This window comes from Natrix helvetica (assembly GCF_964273705.1).
Source record: "Natrix helvetica genome assembly, chromosome: 11".
NCBI lineage: Eukaryota > Metazoa > Chordata > Lepidosauria > Squamata > Natricidae > Natrix > Natrix helvetica.
The window spans coordinates 11,313,480-11,336,436 of NC_138562.1; the positions used below are offsets into that span (position 1 = coordinate 11,313,480).

Sequence of the window (22,957 nt, forward strand, 5' to 3'; positions counted from 1 at the left end):
ATCTATCTATCTATCTATCTATCATCTATCTCTATCATCTATCTATCTATCTATCTATCTATCTATCTATCTATCTATCATCTATCTATCTATCATCTATCTATCCATCCATCTATTTATCTATCATTATTCCCCTTATTTTTATCTCTATTTTAAACCCCCTCCCCCATGCCATTATAATATTCAGACGTTTCTTTACGATTTTCCGTCTTCAGCTGTTTTATTATTCATATTCTCCTTATTTGGCTTTTCACATCTAAGTTTCATATTTTGGGAAATATTAAACCGGCACATTCTTACTTAATCCAAGACTTTGCCATTTCAGGTTGCATCTGCCCAATCTCTCTTTATAGAGCCCCCGTCCCCAAGTCTTAACACTTCCCATAACTTTCCTCGCCCCGCCGCCTTCTCTCCAGCTCTTCCTCCGCCCCTCCCCACATCCGCGGGCGACCCTCCAAGCTTTTTTTTCCCCCTCCCTCAAGCGAGTTGGTCCCGTGGCTGTGCCCCTCCACGCACAAAGGGCTCCCACGCCTCGCTGCCCGAGGCCGGAGACAGGTGTAGACTCACGCGGATGAGTTTGTTTGTGTGTGTGTGTGTGTGTGTGTGTGTGTGTGTACTCATGCAGATGAGTTTGTGTGTGTAGATTCATGCAGATGAGTTTGTGTGTGTATGTGTGTGTGTGTGATCACTCTAGTGCCCGCCCCCAGCCTCATTCATCAAACTTCCCCGCTGCCTCCAAGTTGGCCATCTGGCCGCTCGATCTCCAACCGGGCGCCCGCTGGACCGAAAGCGACTCGACAGGCAATAGAGCCTCCGAAGAGGCTTCTCCAAAAGCCCCTCCCGGCTCGGGCTGGGACCCCTTACCCGGGGTGAGGGCGGAGCCAAGAAGGACCCCTCCCACTCCCTGGCCCGGGACGCGTGGAGGCGGTGGAGGGGGGGGGAAAGAGGGGGAGAGAAGGAAAGGCGAGGGAGGAGGGGCGCCTGCTCGGCCAAGCGCGGCTTCTCGGGCGCTCCCCGGGGAAAGGGGCGGGGCGTGGGCGGGGCCAGGGCCAGGGTCCGTCCTTCCCACCCCCCCACGCCCCCTCCCTCCCCCACGCCCCCCCTCCTTGCATCGCTCGCCGGCTGCTTTCGCCTCCTTTCCTCGAGGAAGCGGCCAACAGTTTGGAGGAAAAAGTGGAGCCGGCCGGGTTGGATGCGGCTGCCGACGCCGACGCCGAGCCAAGTGGCCGGGGCGGAGGAGTAGAGAGCATGGCCGTGTCTTCTCCCCCGAGCATTCCCGCAACTTCCAACCCCGGAGGAGGCGGCGGAGCAACCGGCGGGGGCTGCAGCAGCAGCGGCGGCGGTGGGAGCAGCAGCAGCAGCAGCAGCAGCAGCGCGGCGGGCTCGGCCGGCTTGTTCCGGGCGGACCCTCTTTATGCCCCCAGCCCCTCCGAGTCCCCGCGGCTGGCCGGCGGCGGCGGCGGCGGCGGAGGGAGCAGCGGCGGCGGCGGGGCGAGCAGCCTCATCCACGGCTTCCTCTCCAACGCGGCGCCCGCGGGCGGCAGCGGGGGTCTGGGGGTCGCGGGGGTCCCCGGGTCCTCGGTGGCGGCGGCGGCGGCGGCGGCGGGGGCCCCGCTGGTGGGCAACGAGTGCAAGATGGTGGACCTGCACGGGGTGAAGGTGGCCTCCTTCGTGGTGGACGGGCAGGAGCTGATCTGCCTGCCGCAGGTCTTCGACCTCTTCCTCAAGCACCTGGTTGGCGGGCTGCACACCGTCTACACCAAGCTGAAGCGGCTGGACATCGCGCCCGTCGTCTGCACCGTGGAGCAAGTGCGCATCCTGCGCGGGCTCGGCGCCATCCAGCCGGGCGTCAACCGGTGCAAGCTCATCACGCGCAAGGACTTCGAAACTTTGTACAGCGACTGCACCAACGCCAGGTGAGCGCGGGTCGGTGTGTGTGTGTGTGTGTGTGAGTGAAAGAGAGAACGGGAAAGAGAGAAAGAAAGGAAGGGAAGAAGGGAGAGGGAAAGGGAAGAGAAAAGAGGGAAGGTCAGGATTTGCATCCTGGCTGCGGGTGTGTGTGTGTGTCCCTTTTTTTGGGGAAAGGAGACCAGACCCTTTATTTGGGGAAGGGGGGGGAGAGAGAGGTGGAGGAGGAGAGGAAAGAAGCAGAAGGGAAACAGAAAGAGGAAAAAATTCCCTTCCTCGGCGAGAGAATTCTCTTCCGAACGTGTGAATGGAGGTTACAGGCGTGCGGGGTGCTTAACGCGGGCACGCGAGGGGTCGCGCTTCGTTGCGCCGGGGTCTCTAACGGGTGCTTTGTGGATTCCCCTTCCGCCGCCCATCCCGCTTCGGGATGAAGAACCAATTTCCAGCTAGCGGCTCTCTTGCCTTTGGAAAGGAATACCCACAATATTATAATGAAGGAGAAAAGGAAAGAAGGGAAGGAAGGAAGAAAGAAAGAAAAGAAAGAAAGTCAGGATTGGCACCTCCTCTGGCACCTGGGACCTTTACAGGGCCAGGAGTCTGTGAAGAAGGCTTTTTTTGGGGGGCAGTTTGACACCTGGAGTAGTGGGACAACTTGCAACTGGGGGGTGGGAGTGGGAAACTTAAGGAGTGGGGGACAGGGATGCTTTTGAATCCCTTGCCTGTCTGGATTGGGAGGAGGCTGGGGGGGGAGGGCTGTTCATTCAGACAAAAAGGAGCTACTTTTCTAGGAAGTCCAAGGTCCCTCCCAATTGCTTTGTCCAGGATTGTGAGATCTGAACCCATGACCCAAAACTTTGTTGCTGTGAAAATTAGAGGGCTTTGGGGAAGGCAAGGGGAAGGGAGTTGAGAAGGGTGAGGAGAGCGGCGGTGGTATGGTCCCAATTTTTAAGCAGGTTTCTGGGGAATTGTGCCTGTCCCGCCATGAAAGATGCCTCTTTGAGAAGGTGCCCTAAATTGGGTGGTAAAAAGAACTTTACTGAAGCTGAGGAGCAAGGCTGGTTGCAAAACACAGAATTCCCCCCCCCCCCCCCCAGTGATTAAGACCCTGTGGGAACAATGTGGATCTAAGCCCATGCTTTAAAAATAGGGGGGAGGGCATTTGGTTTCAGGGGTGTTGCAGGATGTATTCCTTTGCAAGCAAGTGGGAGCGGGCACAGACTTTGGGGTTTAAGGCCAGGTTGCACTTTATGCATTAAAATAAGTTCCACTTTTTTTTTTTTAAAGATGCCTCTGGGTACTTAATAATGTCTTGGGGAAAAAATGAGGATCTCCTTTGGAACAGGGACATGGCTTTTGTGAGGGCATCAAGCTGTTGAGTTCCACTTCAGTGTCCACATTCGCTTCAGAGTTACGAAGTTTAATCTAAAGATGGAGGGAAGGTGGACGATCGAGTAGAGAAATTTTCATTGGAAAAAAGAATCCTTTGGGGGGAAAAAAGAGATCCAAGATTGCATTTAACAGCAATATCCTAAAGATTTCTACCCAGAAACAACTTCTAGGGAGTTGACGAGGATAATTCTTGAAGAAGTGAAAAAGCCTGAGGACTGTTTCTATTTCTTTTAACCGCTGTCTCTGAATTTTGCATATTGTATAGAAAACATGGTTGGGATCGAAACTGCTTGGTAGTTTGATTGTATCCTTGGGTTTGGGAGGTTGGGGTAAAAGGCTGCTGGACATCTAAGTGGCCATATCTTAGCAAGGGTAGATCCCCAGATCTTGGCTTGCTTCACATGTGGCTCGAACCTAGCCAACAAGACAAACTGAGTTGCAATTTGAGGATCCTGCCATAAGGAAGAGATCCAAGCAAGGTTTATGCAGGCTACCATCTGCTCTCCCCGAGTCCTTGGCTGTAAAGCCCGTAAGTGAGATGAACCTCGATTGGATGCTTCGTTCCCCAGAGGGAAGTTATGCTTGAATGAGATTATGTAAATAGCAGGCAAAAAAAAAAAAAAGCCGGGAGCAAATTTTCTTAAAGAAAGGTGATCATATTGTAATATTGGAACTAATTTTGTTTAATGTCCTTACTGCAAAAAAACAACAACAACAACCAACCCTTTGCAATATTCATATGAGAGATAAATGAGTCTGCTCATTCAAAATGTAAGCAGGAAAATATGCTTTTATCAATACATAGAATAGAAAGGATGAATTCAAGGTTTGGGTAATCTTTTTTGGTTAATACATACAAATGAAACTCTGAATTTCTTTCATAAGACACCAAAAATATGCTCGTTCTTCTAATTTTATGCATGTGAGACTTTTCCCCAGCTCCTTTGTTATGAAACTTTAAAACTTCATATTTCTTTAAATTCTTGTGGCTGGAATTCTAATTTTGCAAGGCACGGAGAGGATGTCACCTTGCAGATTAATAGAAAACATTAGGAGTCATGTAAGCTCAGAACGTCAAATTTCCCAACCTAAGAACTCAATCCAATTGATTAGTGTGTTCCTTTGAAACTAAACAAAAATATGAAAAGATAACAAAGTAGAAAATGTTCTAAATAATAAACAACGATCTAATAATAAACAATGAGTAGAAACAAAAGTTGGCAAGCTTTGTTATTCATTCTAGGATCTCAGAAAACACATTAACAAAAAAAAAGTCTGCTTTGTGGCAGCTTAGTTTCTTAAAAATTGAGATAATTGGGTCATTTTGATCAGAACTGGAAATTTTTCCTTCCCCAATCTTTTTTTCCTACTGAAAACTTCCTCTGGTTTGAATGTCCTTGTACATTTACAATATGCAGAAAACTTTTCTACGTATTGTTTTACAGGATGAGATAAAAGAACTATATTATTTGGAACAACTGGGAGCCACTTTTTGACTGTAACTATTTCAATAACTCAGGAGACTGTAGGGCAAATAATACATTTGAGAATGTTCTTTAATTTACTATGCTAAGGAGCAGTTTGAAAATGGTCATTCAAGTTTTCCCCTTGAGTTGAAGTTTCTTAGGGTAGACATGTTTCCCCCTGAGAACTTGCTGCCTGTATAAAAACCTGATTTTATTTTACACACACTCTGAATTATCACTGGGCCCAATTTTAGAGGACTAGAAATAGGCCAAATATTTCGTTCTACACATTTCTGAAAAGCAGTATTTTCTCTCTGCTCAAACTGTGGCTTTTAATCAAAAGACTAAAAGAGTCCTTGGATTGTCACATGTTGAGTAGAGCATAGGTAAAGTTTTAGCCTGACTTTTCCAAAACGCAGTTGGACTTTTCTTGGTTTTTCTTTTGTTTAAAAACGTTTCGCTTCTCCTCGAAGAAACTTCTTCAGAACTGAAGAAGCTTCTTGGAGGAGAAGCGAGACCTTTTCGAAGGAAAACAAAACCAAAAAAGTCCAGTTGCCTTTTTGCAAAAACACCTTTGGGGGACGACCATGAGTTGAAAGATTGAGACTCTCCACAGAGTTACTCTCAATTTTTGGTGTCTTGTGTGCAGTGTGGACTTCTCCCCTTTGGTGTCACTCCCTTTTCCTCTGTGCGTTTAGGCTCCTTGCAGTAGAAATGATTTCTACTTTAAGGTCGCTCGCATGTAAGCGCTGCTTGGTATTCCAATAAGACGGGAACAGATGGCTAAGGCGTTTCCTTCATTTCAGAGAGGGGCACCATGCCTTTAGCTTGTGCCTTCTCTGTGAAGTTGGGTGTCTTTAAACCATGTCAAGTCAAAATGATGTGGGCGGGTTGGATAAAACGTATAATAAGCCCTTAGCCTTCTGTCTCCTCATTTAAGCCAAATTGAAACAGAGGTAGCTAAGGCTCTTGTAACTGGAGAGGCAGCAGTTCTATTAGTTCAGTCCACAAGGAAATCAAATCTTGGTGCCCGAGCTTGGGAGGGGGACATCTTTTAAAAGGCGTTTGTTAGATCCGGTTTGGAGTCTTTAAAAACAGCCAGGCGAAAGAACGCCTTGGGTATTTATTTCTTCAGACACCAAAGAAACTTTGCAGAAGTCTTTAAGTAAAGTCTCGGCTGGCATTTTGCGTGCAGAAAGTACGACTAACGGGATGCATTTAGCGAAACATTGCAGCATTGTGTGCAGAGAGGCTCATGGCTTCCAAAAGCTTTATAAAACCCAGCCAGGAGATGGTATGAAATTTTAATTGGGGAGCAACTGCATGGCAATTGCCAGATCGATAGAAATAATGAAACAGAGCAGACTTTTTTTTTAAATAAAAAAAAACAGAAGTAGATGTCTAATTAAAAACAGAAAGCTTCAAAAGAAAGCAAGTAAGGGAAGCCACGGTTTGGCTGTTCCTTATTTTGTCATCCTGTACGCATCTCCTTGGAAATTAATCCCATTAACCTAAGTGAGACTTTCTTCTTAAATATGCTGTTAATAAGTGCCACGCTTTTTAGCCTTCCGATCCTATGATTGAATTCGGAGTCGTCTTCTTTCTTTTTTCTCCCCCTTGGAAAGAAAAAAAAGATCCCGTTACTTTTGACTTCATGCTTTGGTGACGAAGGACGTGGAATAACCTTCTCTTTGGGAAATGACAAACAGCTGTCTTTTGATTACCAAAAAAGAAAAAGAAAAAGCCGTGCGATATTTATCTTTGGAGTTGCCGTAACTGACAGCTGAACTGTCCCTGTACATGAAAGAAAACTCCATATACTAACTGGGCTCCTGTGAAAGGAGAATTTATAAGAGGTCTGGGTCCTCTCTTTTTCTTATGTCAACATTTCTTAATTAATCTTAGGTGTATGACTTTGAATTTGACAGTGCATTCTGACACGGTAACCCCACAGGAGCTCGACTTCTGCACCTGGAATGTGAAATTGTCAAGAGACTTTGGATGTCTTTGTGCAGCTGGGATGCGATTTTGCATTGGCTCCCTGAATGTTACTTGATCATTACAATCTATATTCTTCTTCCTTTTTTGCCTCCTTCTCTTCCTCTTCTTCTTCCCCTTCTTCTTCTCCTTCCCCTTCTTCTTCCACTTCTTCCTCCTCCTCTTCTTCTTCTTCTTCTTTTTCTTCCTCTTCCTCCTCCTCCTCCTTCCTCTTCTTCTTCTTCTTCTTCTTCTTCTTCTTCTTCTTCTTCTTCTTCTTCTTCTTCTTCTTCTCCTCCTCCTCCTCCTCCTCCTCCTCCTCCTCCTCCTCCTCCTGCTTCTCCTCCTTCTTTCCCTGCTCCTTCTCCTTCTTTTTCTTCTTCTTCTTCCTCCTCCTCTTGTCCCTCTTCTCCTTCTTCGTCTTCCATCACCATCCCTTCCTCTTCTGGAAGCACTTTTTCTTTTTAAGCCATGCTGCTTAAGTTATTTTTTTTATAGCACGGCAACATCTTAAACGATAGTAGTTTCTGCTAAGTTGAGAACATCCCTTGTTTCCTGAAATGTTCATCTGAACTCTTGTCGGAAGTTTGGGGAAACAAGGAAATGTATCTGTGTTGTTGAAATCCAAATTCTTTTTCCATCGTAGCCCTTTTAAAAACTCCACGGATTGAACTTTTAGTTTTGAGTAGAAGTACCGTTTCAGTAAAATCTCCTTATTCAATATTATATATGTGTGTTCATTGGTGACTCTCTTGGGAATTCCAATAATAGCTTTATAAGTGTATTTTATAGATTGCTGTGGAAATTCAGGCAAGTAATTAATTCTGCCCTTTTTATCATCTAGGATCCTATGGATAATGTTAGGCATCTACCTAAAAATCATTTACGTGCCTATATTTACTTAGCTGGAGGGTAAGGCCATTAATTTGACTCCTGAATATAATTTCTTAGGACAGAGCAACTAGTAAAGTCTTACTTTAAATCCTGATGTTTGAATCAAAACATTTGCAAATTGATGTCTGCTATATCAAGCATGCATAGTTATGGAAATCCAGAATCTCAAGCAAGTTTTAAAAGGTCTTCGGAAAAAGAGGAAATTTATAAAGGAGCTAGTAAAGTTTTAACTTGTTTTTAAATTATGTATTTAAAACAGCGATCAGTTCTCCCATAAAAAGGGTTATATGCTTTAAAAGAAAAGCACCAACCAACACTGACTTGGGGCCTTGCTTTTGTGACCTAATTCTTTCTGGTTGTAGCATCTGTTTTAAAAGATTCCCATAAACCTTACAGTTGCTGTATTCAATGCAGGCAATCCAAAAGTTACAATCTTTTGTCGCATCACAGTTTCGAATGCCCACAATAATCTTTGCATAAACAAGACCATATTTTGAATGTCAAGTGGCTCGCATGAATTCAGACGTGTCCAGAGTGGTTAGTCAACAAGTTGACAGATGCGCTTGATATTTTTTAAAAAAGAGAAATATTTATTAACTTGCCAGCTTGTAGACGGGTGTGAATGCTGAAGTGCTCTGCTTACTGATGTGTAGTTTGGTGGCGAGAAGTGTGAGCTGGAAAATCTTGGGTTTAAGTGTTAGATTTAATGCGGCTGCTTATTTTGTAGGTTTTGAAAAAAAAACCACTTTTCTTTCCCTTGTCACCTTTTGTCCATAGAATGTGTAGAGTAACAGTTAAGCAATGCATAACTCTGTTTTCCTTTAATTGTGAGCAAAAGTAAGGGAGGGTTAGTCATGAAATACACAACATATCTTTCCATAACGTTGTAAGAGGTGACCCAACCGAACAATGACAAACTCTAGTAAACTGTATTGGTTAAAAGGCATTGACTTACTCATATATTGAATAAGTAATATTTGTTTATAAGTAGCCCTCAACTTGCAACCACAAGGGCACTCAACATTTCTGTTGCTAAGTAAAACATTTGCTAAGTGATTTTGCCCCATTTTACGACTTTCCTTGCCGCAGCTGTTAAGTGAATCATTGCATTTGTTAAGCGAGTCACCTGGTTGTTAAATGAATCTGGCTTTGCTAATCGGAAGGTGGCAAAAAGGGATCACATGACTTTGGGACACTGCAACGGTCATAAATAGGAGTCGGTTGTCAAGTGTCTGAATTTTGATCACGTGATTACAGGGAGGCTCCCACGGTCTTGTGAAAAATGGCCTCAAGTCACTTTTTTCAGTGACGTCGTAACTTTGAACAGTCACTAAGTGAACTGTTGTAAGTGGAGGACTACCTGTACTTGTGTTTTTTTTTTTAAAAAAAAAGTAGAATTGACTGGTTTTAAACAATATACAGGTAGTCCTTGACTTACAACTGTTCTTTTAGTCAGTGTTCAAAGTTACAATGCCACTGAAAAAAAAAAAGACTTATGACCATTTTTCACACTTATGATCGCTGCAGCATCCTCATGGACACAGGATCAAAATGGCAACTGACTCATATTTATGATGGTTGCAGTGTCCCGGGGTCACTTGATCCGCTTTTGCGACCTTCTGACAAGCCAAGTCAATGGGGAAATCAAATTCAACTAGTGTGACTAATTTAGTAACTTTCAGCGATTCACTTAACAAATGTGGCAAGCGAAGTCATAAAATGGGGCAAAACTACCAATTTCTCCGCTAGCAACAGAAAATTTGGGCTCAGTTGTGGGCGTAACTCGAGGACTACCTGTCCTAGAGTGTGAACCATCAACCAGAAGGACATGTCCCCATAATCTGTGAATGCAAACCAACCTTAATCTTAAGTGCTGGTGCCGATACGTAACCTCCAGAAGTTCTGGAGATGCTGCGTAAACTTTTCCAAACGCAGTTGGGCGGTATAGCTGGTTTAGCAATATCTGCGGGGAGTGAATTGCTTTCTAGAACTTGAGAGAGAACTTGGGTGTGGGCGCGTAAGAATAGCTAATTCTCCTGTGAGTTCCGTTAGAGCAAAACCTATTGTGAAAGGAACCGTGATTTTTATCTCTCTCTTTCCGATGACCCAGGAATCCTAGTTTTCCCCCTAAACACAAGGTAGGTAGGGTAGGGTTTTTGAATTTGTGTAACAGATTTTAACCCGGTATTTTGCCACATTTTGCTCACTCCTGGTCTCCTCTACCTGCTCTCCTGAACCTACTCCGACCTATTCTTTGCTCTTTGAGTTTGGAGCCAAATAATTAGACCTGGATGATATTCTTGCTGTATATTCACGAAAACTGTTTGGAAACTATTTTGCTGCCTTCTGACGCCAGCTCTCCTTTAACGCCGCCTGATCAGAGGACGTGCACTTTTCAACCCATTGGCTCCAGCGAGACGAAATAAAACAATGACCCCTGTTTTGTGGGACTGCATGTAAATTATGCGTCAATTTATCTGTTTTCTTTCTTTCTTTTTTCGTTTGAATTGATCTCGCATTCATTTTTCCAAGCGACTCCGCGAGGCTGCAGATGTTGCTGTGCGTTTAATAAATCAATGAGACGGATCCGAGTGAATCAGCTCAGATGGATTCTTTGCTCGGTTTGATGTCTGGATGTTATTCTTAGCTTGTTATCGTGACAGATGCATTAATGTTCTCGTACACGCCAGTGTCAGAGAGATTGAAGTTTTTAAAGTAGCCATATCCTTTCTGTCTGTTCCCCCCCCCCCCCTATTCTGTCCCTCTTCAGGTTTTCTGTGTGGGGGAGAAAAGGAATTATTTCTCCCAAACCAACATAATGTTGTGTTGGAAGAGAGAGGAATTCAGAAAAGTATAATAGTATAAAAGACTTTTCAAATTTAGTGGATATTAAAGTTTATTGTGACTGATGCATTAATATTCTCACCAATAACGCAGTGACAGAGACACTGAAGTTTTTAAAGTAGCCATATCCCTTCTCTACAAGGGACGGCTAAGACGCTGAGCTCTTGTTGATCAGAAAGGTCGGCAGTTCAGCGGTTCGAATCCCTAGTGCCGTGAATGAGTGAGTGAGCTTCCATTACTTGTCCCAGCTTCTGCCAATCTAGCAGTTCGAAAGCAGTTAAAAATGCAAGTAGAAAAATAGGAACCACCTTTGGTGGGAAGGTAACAGCGTTCTATGCAACTTCGGCGTTTAGTCATGCCGGCCACATGACCACGGAGACCTCTTTGGACAGTGCTGGCTCTTCAGCTTTGAAATGGAGATGAGCACTGCCCCCTAGAGTCGGGAACGACTAGCACATATGTGCGAGGTGAACCTTTACCTTTATTCTTTCTCTCTCTTTTTTTTTCTATTCTGTCCCTCTTCGGGTTTTCTGTGTGGGGATAAAATGAATTATTTCTCCAAAACCAACATAATGTTGTGTTGGAAGTGAGAAGAATTCAGAAAAGTATAATAGTATAAAAGACTTTTCAAATTTAGTGGACATTAAGGTTTATTGTGACAGATGCATTGATATTCTCACCAATACTGCAGTGTCAGAGAAATTGAAAAATTTTAAATAGTCGTATCCTTTCTGTCTTTTTTCTATTCTGTCCCTCTTCGGGTTTTCTCTGTGGGGAGAAAATGAATTATTTCTCCAAAACCAACATAATGTTGTTTAGGAAGAGAGAGGAATTCAGAAAATTATAATGACTTTTCAAATTTAGTGGACGTTAAGGTTTATTATGACAGATGAAGCTTTTAAAGTAGCTGTATCCTTTCTCTCTTTTTCTGTTTCTCTCTGTCTCTCTCTTCCCCGCTCCAGGTTTTCTGAAAGGTGGAGGAAGAAAAGAAATTATTTCTCTAAAACCCAAAGTAGGCTTTTGGGGAAAAAAGGAAATCAAAGTCATAAAACCTTTCAGAGTTAGTGGATATAATAACTTCCTTCATAGGCTGTTCAACGTGGAATTTTAGTCTGAATGATTAATTATCCCACCCCAATGGAACATATCAATGTATAAAATTAAATATAAACCAAGGCCTTTTAATAACGTAACTATAATGAGATCTGCGTGAAAACATCTTCCTACAAATGTTGCAATGGACATATATCAAGATATAAATATATAATGGTTGCATTTAGGAAATGAAATCACTGCATTCATCATTTTGACATTGTCGTGATTTAGTGAAATATGCCAAACATATATTTTTTTTTTTTTTGGAATATGTATCCAGATAAAATAGGCTATTTTTCTTATTTTGCAGCTTTAATTTCTTTAACTTACAATTTTCTACTTGTTGTGTGCCCTGCGCATAACTTTGCTTATTCTGATGAATGGATATACAGGTAGTCTTCGAGTTATGACCATTCATCCATTTAGTGACTGTTTGAAGTTACAACAGGACTGAAAAAAAGCTTTTACTGATGAAGTCCATGGGGATGCCAGATTTACATAGCAAATAAGTTACTAACTTAGCAGATGGAGCTAGTCACTTAACCACCACGACAAGGAAAGTCGTAACATGGGGCAAAGCTCACTTAACAACTGTATTGCTTAGCCCCGGAAATTTTAGGCTCAGTTGTTGTCGTAAATCGAGAACAACCTTATATGTATGATTTAACATGGAGGCTTCGGTTTTTTATTCCTTAAAAACATTTCAGTTGCTTTCCTGATTCAGGATCGTTTCCATTTTAATTGCTACATTTAATTTGCTCCATGTTTTAGTGGTGTGACTTGAAAAAATAAAAGCGAGCGTGGTTACTTTTTTTTTTAAAAAAAGCATTTTTTGTTTTGTTTTATTCCGCAGAAGGTTGTTCTTCTTCTTAGTTTTTGCTTTAAGTAGCTTTTCAAAGGAGTTATGTAATGGAATATTGGGACAGTGAAGAGAGGGATGGATGAATCCTGCTGTATAAAAGGACAGCAAATAGATGTTTCCCTGGGTCAAATCTTTGAACTTTTATCTCTCATTTCAGAGCGCAAGTTCTTATTTCAAGACCAAAGGCATTTCTTTTTACTGGAGAATAAGTGTGCAAACCTAGTAGTGCCTTAAGAGGAGAGAATAGACATTTCCATGCACTGTAAATTTAGACATAAATATTAAAGTACTGTTGGTTTTTATCTTCATATCTTAATTACACACACACACACACACACACACACACGTATGTATATGTATATCTATGTATATGTATATGTGTTCTGTCCCAAGCCTCTAATACTGACGCCGGCTTGGCTGTCTGCCACGACTAAGGAGAGAGATAGGCAACCCCTTGGCTGGGAGCCCAGAAAATTTATCTCTTAGGAAAACAAGCCCTGAACTCACGGATTTCTTCAAATGTTCGCTACACCTGGATAAATAACTGTTGTTTCCTGCAAAATTCCCCTCCCATCACCCCACCTATAAGGGCCACTCTTGGGAGGAGCTACTCAGTAGCCACCTGTTTCCTATTTCCTTCTATGAGACTGTTTCCAAAGCTGCTCCCTCCTCCTCGCAGCTCTACGCATCCGTACGTCAGGGACAACCTCCCTCTGTTCCTCCTCACTGCTCCCTGACTCAGATGCCACCTGGTCCCCAACAGGCCTCTCTAGTCCCTGCTCTGACTTCGAACACCCCCCCCCCCCAGAGTCTTCCTCAGCCTCCAGGGCAGTCCCATAGTATTCATTGCTGTCAGATTCTACCAACAGCTTAGTCGGCCGCTGCTGGGCCACAACAATATGTAGATGTATGATATATGTGTGTATATCAGAGATGATATTCAGCAGGTTCTGACCAGTTCTGGAGAAGTGGTAGTGGAAATTTTGAGTAGTTCGGAGAACCGGCAAATACCAATTCTGGCTGGCCCCGCCCCCATCTATTCTCTGCCTCCCAAGTCCCAGCTGATCGGGAGGGAATGGGGATTTTGCAGTATCCTTCCCCCTGCCACGCCCACCAAGCTGCGCCCACAGAACTGGTAGTAATTTTTTTGAATTCCATCACTGGTGTATATGTATATGCATATGCGTGTGTGTGTTTGTATGTGTGTGTGAGTGTGTGTGTGTGTGTGCATATTCACACACTGTGTTTCCCCGAAATTAAGGTTGGGTCTTACATTAATTCTTGCTCCAAAAGGCGCATCAGATCTTATTTTCCAGCTAGGTCTTATTTTCAGGGAAATACAGTACTAAATGTGTCTGTCTAATGATCTTAACTGGGGCTTATTTTGGGGGTAGGGCTTATATTACGAGCATCCTGAAAAACCATGCCAGGGCTTATTTTGCAGTTGAGTCTTACACACACACGCACACAGTTTTAGAAATAAGTTCCCCTTTGCACCTGAGGTCTGTGGATTGCGTCTGTTTCAGCTTGTGATGTTGGGCATTATGCTTATATAGGTAACCCTCAACTTACAACAGTTCATTTAGTGACCGTTCAAAGTTACGACGATGCTGAAAAAAAAACTTTTTCACAGTTACGACCTTTCCAGCATCCAAGTGATCAAAATTCAGATGCTTGGCGATTGGTTTGTACTTATGACCATGTCCTAAGGTCGTGCGATCACTTTTTGCAGACCTCCGACAAGCCAAGTAAAATGGAGGAAATCAGATTTGCTTAACGACCCTACGATTCACTTAGCAACTGCCGTCGTTCGCTTAACAACTGTAGCAAAAAAAAAGTGGGGCAAAATCTACTTAACAGCTGCCTTGCATAAGAGTGGAAATTTTGGGCTTGTCGTAAGTGGAGGACTGTCTGTGTATGGATTTGCAAATGCTCTTCTCTTCCGCTTTATGACTTTAAAATGTCTCGGACAAACACTTGTCCCCTTTCTTCAAAAGACGAAACATTAAAGCAGCTTCAGGCTCACAAACAACACTTTGCAAATGTTAAGCAGGCTTGAATTTCATTTTTACAGGCTGCGAATGCTTACTTTAAAAAAATAAATAAATCTTTGGATGAGAAATGAGTTGCACAAAACAATCACCCGTAAGGCTTCTCTGCGATTGGAAGTATTCTGCTCCAAATATTAGACGTTTCCCCGAAGGGAGGTGCATTTTAAAACTTGGGGACTGCTCTGTATGGCCTACTTCTGCCGGGCCGCTGGGTTTTAGTATCGTCCTTCCTGATGTTTTTACAGTCGGGAAATCTGACATCTGAATTGACCCAAAGTGCCTGCTCTGCAGAATTTCAGTGCCTGCCTTTATGTCTTGATAACGAATGATAGAGATGACAGGTAGCTCCATGTCCTTTTTCGCATGGACTTCTCTGTTGGTTGTCCATTGTGAATGTCAAGTGATGGTGTGTCCCTCATGGTCTTCTCTTCTGCTTTGTTTGATGCTTCGTGCAGGGCAACATCTTTATTTTTACCTTTGGAAACAATCATGCCATCTGTAATGGCCTTCCTTCCTTCCTTCCTTCCTTCCTTCCTTCCTTCCTTCCTTCCCCTCCCTCCCTTTCCTTCCTTCCATCCATTCCCCTTTTTATCCTTCCCTCTCTCCCTCCGTTCCCCTCCATTAGCTTTCCTTCCTTCTTTCCCTCCCTCATCCCTTTTTCTTCCATCCATCCATCCTCTCCCTCCCTTTTTATCCTTTCTTCCCTCCCTCCCTGATCTCTGTTCCTTTATCTTTCCTTCCTTCCATCCATTCATCCCCTCTCTCCCTTTATCCTTCCTTTCTTCCCTATCTCATCTTCCATCCATCCATCCATCCATCCATCCATCCTCCCTTTTTATCCTTCCCTCTCTAACTCTGTCATCCCCCTTCCATTAGCTTTCCTTCCTTCTTTCCCTCCCTCATCCCTTTTTCTTCCATCCATCCATCCATCCATCCATCCATCCATCCATCCATCCATCCATCCTCTCCCTCCCTTTTTATCCTTTCTTCCCTCCCTCCCTGATCTCTGTTCCTTTATCTTTCCTTTCTTCCTTCCTTCCATCCATTCATCTTCTCTCTCCCTTTATCCTTCCTTTCTTCCCTACCTCATCTTCCTTCCATTCATCCATCCATCCTCCCTTTTTTAATCCTTCCCTCTCTCCCTCCCTCATCCCCCTTTCATTATCTTTCCTTCCTTCCTTCTTTCCCTCCCTCATCTCCTTTTCTTCCATCCATCCATCCATCCATCCATCTATCCTTCCCTCCTCTCCCTCCCTCCCTCATCTCTGTTCCTTTATCTTTCCTTCGTTCCTTCCATCCCCTCCCTCCCTCCCTTTCTATATCGTTTCTTTCTTCTCTATCTCATCTTCTTCCCTCCCTCCCCCCTCCCCTCCCCTCCTAACATTTCCAAAAGTTTTCCGGAAAGATTTCAATCGCTCCTCGCATAGCGCAATTGCAGCGGTTGTTTTGAGACGCAGCTCTTGGTAAGAGCATTAAACTGCATTTAGAGACGGTGTGCTATTTATGCGCTGGGTTAAAAAGGAAAAGAGTAATATTGATCCTCCCGTGGATTAAAGTTTTTTCCCCCTCCCCCTCGTTTTAATCGGCAACAGCTTGAACACAAAAGGTTTTTCTGTCTACCCCCTTCTCCCCCCCCCCCACCTTCCCCTCCAATCCCCTTTATGATTTCTCAAGCTTGCCATTGATCTACTGGTTTTATTGCATTCATTATTTATTAAAAGAATTTGCAAGCTAAACATAATGCTAAGCTAGTTTGCACAGAGGGACTGCACTTAGGAAATTGAATGGAGATTGCATTAGAAACGAACATCTGTGCTACACACACACACACACACACACACACACACACATTTCCATTGGTCTATTTATTGGTTTGTGTATTGGATTAACAGTTGCAACTGACGGCTAAGGCTTCCCTCTCTAACGCAGGGCTCTTTTTAAGAAGATTACAAATTTCGAGATTAGAAGACCCCCCCAAAGTTCTGTTGTTAAGAGAGACATTTGTTGCGAGTGTGGGCTCATTTTACGACCTTCCTTGCCTCAGCTGTTAAGTGAATCCCTGCAGTTGATAAGTCAGTCACATGGTTGTTCAGTGGGTCTGGCTATACCCCATTGACTTGGCTGGTCAGAAGGTCGCAAAAGCGGATCGCGTGAACCCTGGGACACAGCAACGGTCGTAAGCATGAACCAGGGACCAAGCATGTCATCCAAGTCACTTTTTCAGTGCTGTAACTTTGAACGGTCCTAAAAAGAACTGCTGTAAGTTGAGGACAAACTTGTATTTACTTTGTGTTCTCTTACTACAGCCTTGGGCACTCTCCTATGCTGATAGGGTGGGACATCTTTCTTTATTATAACTTCTCAGTTTGTTTCTTAAATAAGCAGATGGTGGGGGGGAAATCTACAAAAGCCAATCTCTATTCATTGCCGCCAGACGACATAAATCTTTTATATATGAAGGGAAGGGGGTCTTTGGGTGCCCTCTGAGCTTGGTTGTCTGCTTGCAGACATTTTATTACCCAACTAGGTAGCATCATCAGTGCTAGAAGGGAGTGGGAGAGGAGGAGGAGGAGGACTGTGGGGTCCTTGGTGCTCTCTGAGCTTGGTTGTTTGCTTGCAGACATTTTATTACCCAACTAGGTAGCATCATCAGTGCTAGAAGGGAGTGGGAGAGGAGGAGGAGGAGAACTGTGGGGTCCTTGGTGCTCTCTGAGCTTGGTTGTTTTCTTGCAGACGTTTCATTACCCAACTAGGTAACATCATCAGGGCTAGTCTAGTAATGAAACATTTGCAAGAAAACAAGCGTGCGGGTACTGATAAGAATGTGGGGTTTTTTGGAAGGTGGACACATTAAAAAAAAGTGTGTGCTTCAATCCTCTCTCCCGTCACCCCCCCACCCCCCGGGGTATTAAAAAAATTTTTTAGTCGCAACATCTCAGAGAAAGAAAATGCTGGAAGTTAGCACCTCACGTTGCATTATGCCAGCATTCATTCTGGGAGGGAGAGATATCCAAGCTCCATGCAACAGAGTGAGCTCCTGCCCATCTAGCAATTCAAAAGCATGCAAATGCGTGTAGATAAATAGGTACCACTTCGGTGGGAAGGTAACAGTGTTCGTGCCTCGGCGTAGAATCGTGCTGGCCAGGTGACTACAGAAGTGTCTGCAGCCAAGAAATGGAGATGAGGATTGTGCCCTAGAGTTGTACGTGACTAATGGGGGAACCTTTTTTTTAATCTCTCTCTCTCTCTCTCACTCACCTTACCTACCTACATCTATCATCCATATATCATCGATTTATCTATCATCTACCTATCATCTACTTTATCTATCTATCTATCTATCTATCTATCTATCTATCTATCTATCTATCTATCTATCTATCTATCTATCTATCTATCTATCTATCTATCTATCTATCTATCTATCTATCTATCTATCTACTAACCTACCTACCTTGCCTGCCTGCCTGCCTGCCTGCCTGCCTGCCTGCCTGCCTACCTACCTACCTACCTACCTACCTACCTACCTACCTACCTACCTACCTACCTACCTACCTATCTATCTATCTATCTATCTATCCTACGTACCTATGTACCTACCGTCCATCCACCCATCCACCCTACCTACCTACCTACCTACCTACCTACCTACCTACCGTCTGTCTGTCATCTATCATCTATCATCTAAACATTTTAAAACACATTTCCTGGTTTTATCTCCCCAGATTTCTAGCTCAGAACGGCCATGATAATTCCTCATTTTCTTTGGGTGGAATTTTTGTCCTCCTGTGTCACTTAGACTTAGTGACACATGTCCCCAACTCCCTGCCTAATGGCCTGTCTGCAGATGAGCTGTTATTTATGACAGTCGTGTAGAATAAAATTGATTGTCTTCTGAAATTAATCTTTCGTTTGCCTCCAGCTCTGTTAATATGGGGCATGCAGTTGCTTGCTTTTCAGAAATACTGTTTAATCACATTAGGATCTCGCCTTCTCCTTTTTCCCTTCTCTTCGCTAAACTATACTTCCCCTCCTCTCCTCCCCTTGCCCAAACACCCCTGTCTCTCTCAGCTGGGGAAGATTATTGTCCAAACGAACAGTGAAGGCACTGTCTTTCACTTCTCTTTATGATTAAATTATGCAAATGATTTATCTCTTGCCCTTCCACACACTAATCATCTAATTAGGAATGTTGTGTCAAAGGATAGTTTGACTAGGGAGGAGGAGGAGGAGGAGGAGGAGGCAGGGAACAGAAGGGAAATGAGGAGGGGGAGATGAAGGACTTAAAGTTGGTTGGGGCTTGCAGTGTTTTTTCTTCTTTTCTTTAGAATTGTAGTTTTTATGCAAGAATAGGGTGGGATGAGAGGCTGAGCGCCAAAGAATGGAGGCCTTTGAACTCTGGTGCTGGAGAAGACTCCTGCGCGTCCCTTGGACAGCAAGGCGATCCAACCGGTCAGTCCTAGAGGAGATCCACCCTGACTGCTCTTTGGAAGGCCAGATCCTGAAGAGGAAACTCAAATACTTTGGCCACCTCATGAGAAGGAAGGACTCCCTGGAGAAGAGCCTCATGCTGGGAACGATGGAGGGCAAAAGAAGAAGGGGACGGCAGAGAATGAGGTGGATGGATGGAGTCACCGAAGCAGTAGGCATGAGCTTAAATGGACTCCAGAGGATGGTAGAGGACAGGAAGGCCTGGAGGAACGTTGTCCATGGGGGTCGCGATGATTGGACACGACTTTGCAACTAACAACAACAACAACAGGGTGGGATGGTTGTCAGAGAGGTGTTTCCTGATGGGGGAAAGCATCAGAGGAGGAGGATAAGGTTGGTGGAGGGTTTGGAAACCCGAAGCTTTTGAGGTGTAACTGAAAGAACCAGAGTGGTGTAGCGTGAAGAAGACATGGAGGAGGAAAGGTCCTAAGGTGGTTTGCAGCTCTTGCAAAGATTGATGGTCCCAGAATGGCGTTGGGCTGCATTTTCTAGAATATTGTGATGTCCTCAGGCTCAACTTCATTATTTGTTTCTTATCATTTCTCCAAGAAGCAAGACAGGCACAACTCTGATTGCTTTTTCCTGGATCAACCAGACAGGGTGTATAAACAGAGAGCAACCCCCATTCCCTTCTACCGTGTTTCCCCCAAAATGTATTTTCTTTTGACCCCCTGAAATAAGCACTTGGCCTTATTTTCGAGGAGGTCTTATTATTTTTGAGGTGCAGGAGGCGGTGAGCGTGGTCACCTCATGGCTGCTGCTGTGTTGCAATATTTTCAGGGAGGGCTTATTTTAGCGCATGCACTCAAAAGCCCGATTGGGCTAATTATCCGGGCAGGTCTTATTTTCGGGGAAACAGGGCAGGGTACTGATGATGTTACCGAGTCGGGTAATGAAACGTTTGCAAGAAAACAAGCTCAGAAGAGCATCAAGGTTCTTACCATCCTCCTTTTTTTTTCCTCCTCCTCTTCCCCCTCCCCCTCCTCCCTCTCTTCTCCCTTTCTATTTCTCCTCCACTCCACATAACCCACCACCAGCACTGGTGATGTTACCTACTTGGATTATGAAATGTCTGCAAGGAGACGACCAAATTCAGATAGTAGCAAGGACACCCCCCCTTGTTACCCCCCCCCCCCCGGTTGTCATCCCTTCCTCTCCTCTTCTTCTTTTCCCTCCTCCTCCTCCTCCTCTTTTCCACAGACCACACTCCTTTCTAGCACGGATGTTTCCTAGTTGGGTCCTGAAACAGATGCAACAAAACAACCAAGCTCAGAAAGCACCAGGGATCCCACAGTAGTAGTCATCGTCCTCCTCCTCCTCCTCCTCCTCCTCCTCCTCCTCCTCCTCCTCCTCCTCCTCCTCCCTCTCCTCTCCTCTCCTCTCCTCTCCTCTCTTCTCCTTCTCTTTCCTGCTATGGAAAGATCTGCAACCTTAAATTTGCTACCTTCCCAGCTGGTTTTTGACAAGTAAAGTCATTGGGGAAGCTGGCAGGTCATGGTCATGTGATGTCTCACATAACAGCCACATCTCTTCGTGGTCCAATTTTCCAGGACATGCTGGTCGTATGTTGAGGATTATCTGCAAATTGCCAAGTCGGCTGCAAGTTGCCTGATTGTATTTTCCTTCTCTCTAGACAAGTGTACTGAATCCCTGCTGCTTAGACCATTAAACATAAACCCACACTCGCCTAACTTGATCATCTTCGCTTGTGTTCCTCTGTCCTGAAATCTTCCCCTTTCACGCTGCGACAATGGGGGTGAATGTTAATGAAACCATGCGTAAGTTCGCCCCCAGAGCAGTAATTTCCTGATAATTGCTTAGGTAAGAAGAAACATGAGTTCTCGCCCCTGTAAAGGTGTCCCGCCGCACAACTCATCCGGCGTTGATTATTTGCTACTTGATCGCGTAGAGTGAAATTGCCCCCGTAACTCTGCAGAAAATGACTCACGTCGTAATCTTAATGACCCCGCCGGCTTGGGAACGGTCCCCAAACCGTCGAGTGGCTTATGAACCGGCCGACGGCGGAACAGCTGGTCTCTGTGAATAGCGAGGCGCTACGGAGAGGCCCTTCCTGCTTCTCTGAATTCAGCAGGGCTGTCTCTCGCTCTCTTATTCGGTCTCTGCTCTTTGTTTGGCTCAGGAGCAGAAAAATATATAGACCATCCGAATTGGGAAGGGACCTTAGAGGCCTTCTAGTTCAGCCCCCTGCTCAAGCAGGAGACCCTAGGCTGGCGGCCCCCAGCCTTTTGGGCACCATGGACCGATTAGTTAGTTAGTTAGTTAGTTTACTTTATTGTCATTGCACCTTGTACAACAAAATTAAATGCGACCTTCAGTATACAATGACCGTTCAGGTTGTGGTTGTTAAGGAATCTTGTGCAGTCATTAAGCACAACATCAGGTGGCGGCTGGCTTCCTCATTGTCTTGACTTATTGGAAGCTGGCAGTGAAGATCACAAGTGGGGATGTTCGGTGGAGAGAAGGTTTTTCCGTGGACCGGATAAGGTGTAGTTTTGCATGCAGCCTGCATCCCACGGATGGAGCTTCGCTTGTTTGCGCGGAACGGTTTCTGGTATGCCATGGCCCGGTGCCGGTCTAAGAACCGGGGGTTGGAGACCTCTGCCCTAGATCATTTCAGACAAATGGTGTGACTCCTTCCTCTTGGTCATCCAATGGTGGTTGGGAAAGACTTTCCCAGAATTGAGGACGAACAAGAATCTTTTTGTTGATGCTGCTACTGTCAGCTGAAGGTTTTCTTGTGTTGCAAGTTGGCCAGATTGCAGTGACAGAGCTGGGTCGACGCCGCTCAAAAGTACAGGTGGTCCTCAACTTATGACCACGATTGGGGCCAGAATTTTTGTTGCCAAGCAAGGAAGTTGTTAAGTCATTGATGCATGATTTTGCCACCAGCATTGCCACGGTTTTTTTTTTAAAGCGAATCATTGCAGTTATTCGGCAATTCATGGTCGTTAAGCGAACCTGAAGCAATTGAAGGAAGCAACCTGAAGGAAGGGCGGGTAATAGCAATAGCACTTCTAGATCACTTCAGAGTGCTTTATAGTCAGCATCTTGCCCCCAACACTCTGGGTTCTCATTTTACTGACCTCGGAAGGATGGAAGGATGAGTCAACCTTGAGCCTGGTGAGATTCAAACTCCTGGCAGTGGGCAGAGTTAGCCTGCAATTCTGATCCTGGGAATTATACTACTTTGGGTAAATTGAGTGTCCCAGGGTCATGTGATCCTCTTTTTGTGATTCACATAACAAAGGTGTTACTCATTTAACAAATGCACTGATTCCCTTAACAAACGGGAAAAGTCGTAAAATGGAGCACAATTCACTTTAACAAATGTCTCTCTTAGTAACATAAATTTTGTCCTGAATTGTGGCCGTAAGTCGAGGACTGCCTGTATCAGCACGATCAAATTGCAGGTAGCCCTTGACTTACAGTTATTTGTTTAGTGACTGTAGAACGGCACTAAAAAAAATGACTTGTGCCCATTTTTCACAATTTACAGCTTTTGCGCCCTCCCCATTGTCATGTGATCACAATTCGGGCGCTTGGCAACTGGTCTGTATTTGTGACGGTCGCAGCATCCCAAGGTCACATGACCACCATTTGAGTCCTTCCCCACTGGCTTTTGACCAGCAAGGTCCACGGGGGAAACTGGATTCACTTAAGGACTATATGATTCTATTTAACAGCCACAGTGATTTGCTTAATTGTAGCAAAACAATGGGCAAAATCAGGCGTGCCTCACTTAAGGACCACCTCGCTTAGCAACAGAGATTCCGGTTTCAATGGTGGTCGTAATTCGAGGCCTGCACCTTGTGGTATTTTTAAGGACGGGCTACCACAACTGTCCTACGCTGCGACGTTTTCCTGCCGCTCAAAACGCTGTGCCGATTTGTGAAACTCCAAAAGCCCAGCTCGGTTAGCTTCGTGCTTGTTAAAAATTGTTCTGAAGATAAAAGGATGAA

At 44.6% G+C, this 22,957-nt stretch overlaps 1 protein-coding gene across 2 annotated transcripts in view; it reads left to right on the forward strand.

Annotated features, from left to right (window-relative positions):
• Nucleotides 1–1,074: 1,074 nt before the first annotated feature.
• DACH2 (dachshund family transcription factor 2) overlaps nucleotides 1,075–22,957 on the forward strand; it is a 269,698-nt gene continuing 247,815 nt past the window's right edge. For both annotated transcript variants that reach the window (XM_081964105.1, XM_081964106.1), the window contains exon 1: nucleotides 1,075–1,916. In XM_081964105.1, the coding sequence (XP_081820231.1) occupies nucleotides 1,249–1,916 (668 nt within the window). In that variant the 5' untranslated portion in view covers nucleotides 1,075–1,248. The remainder of the gene's footprint in view (nucleotides 1,917–22,957) is intronic.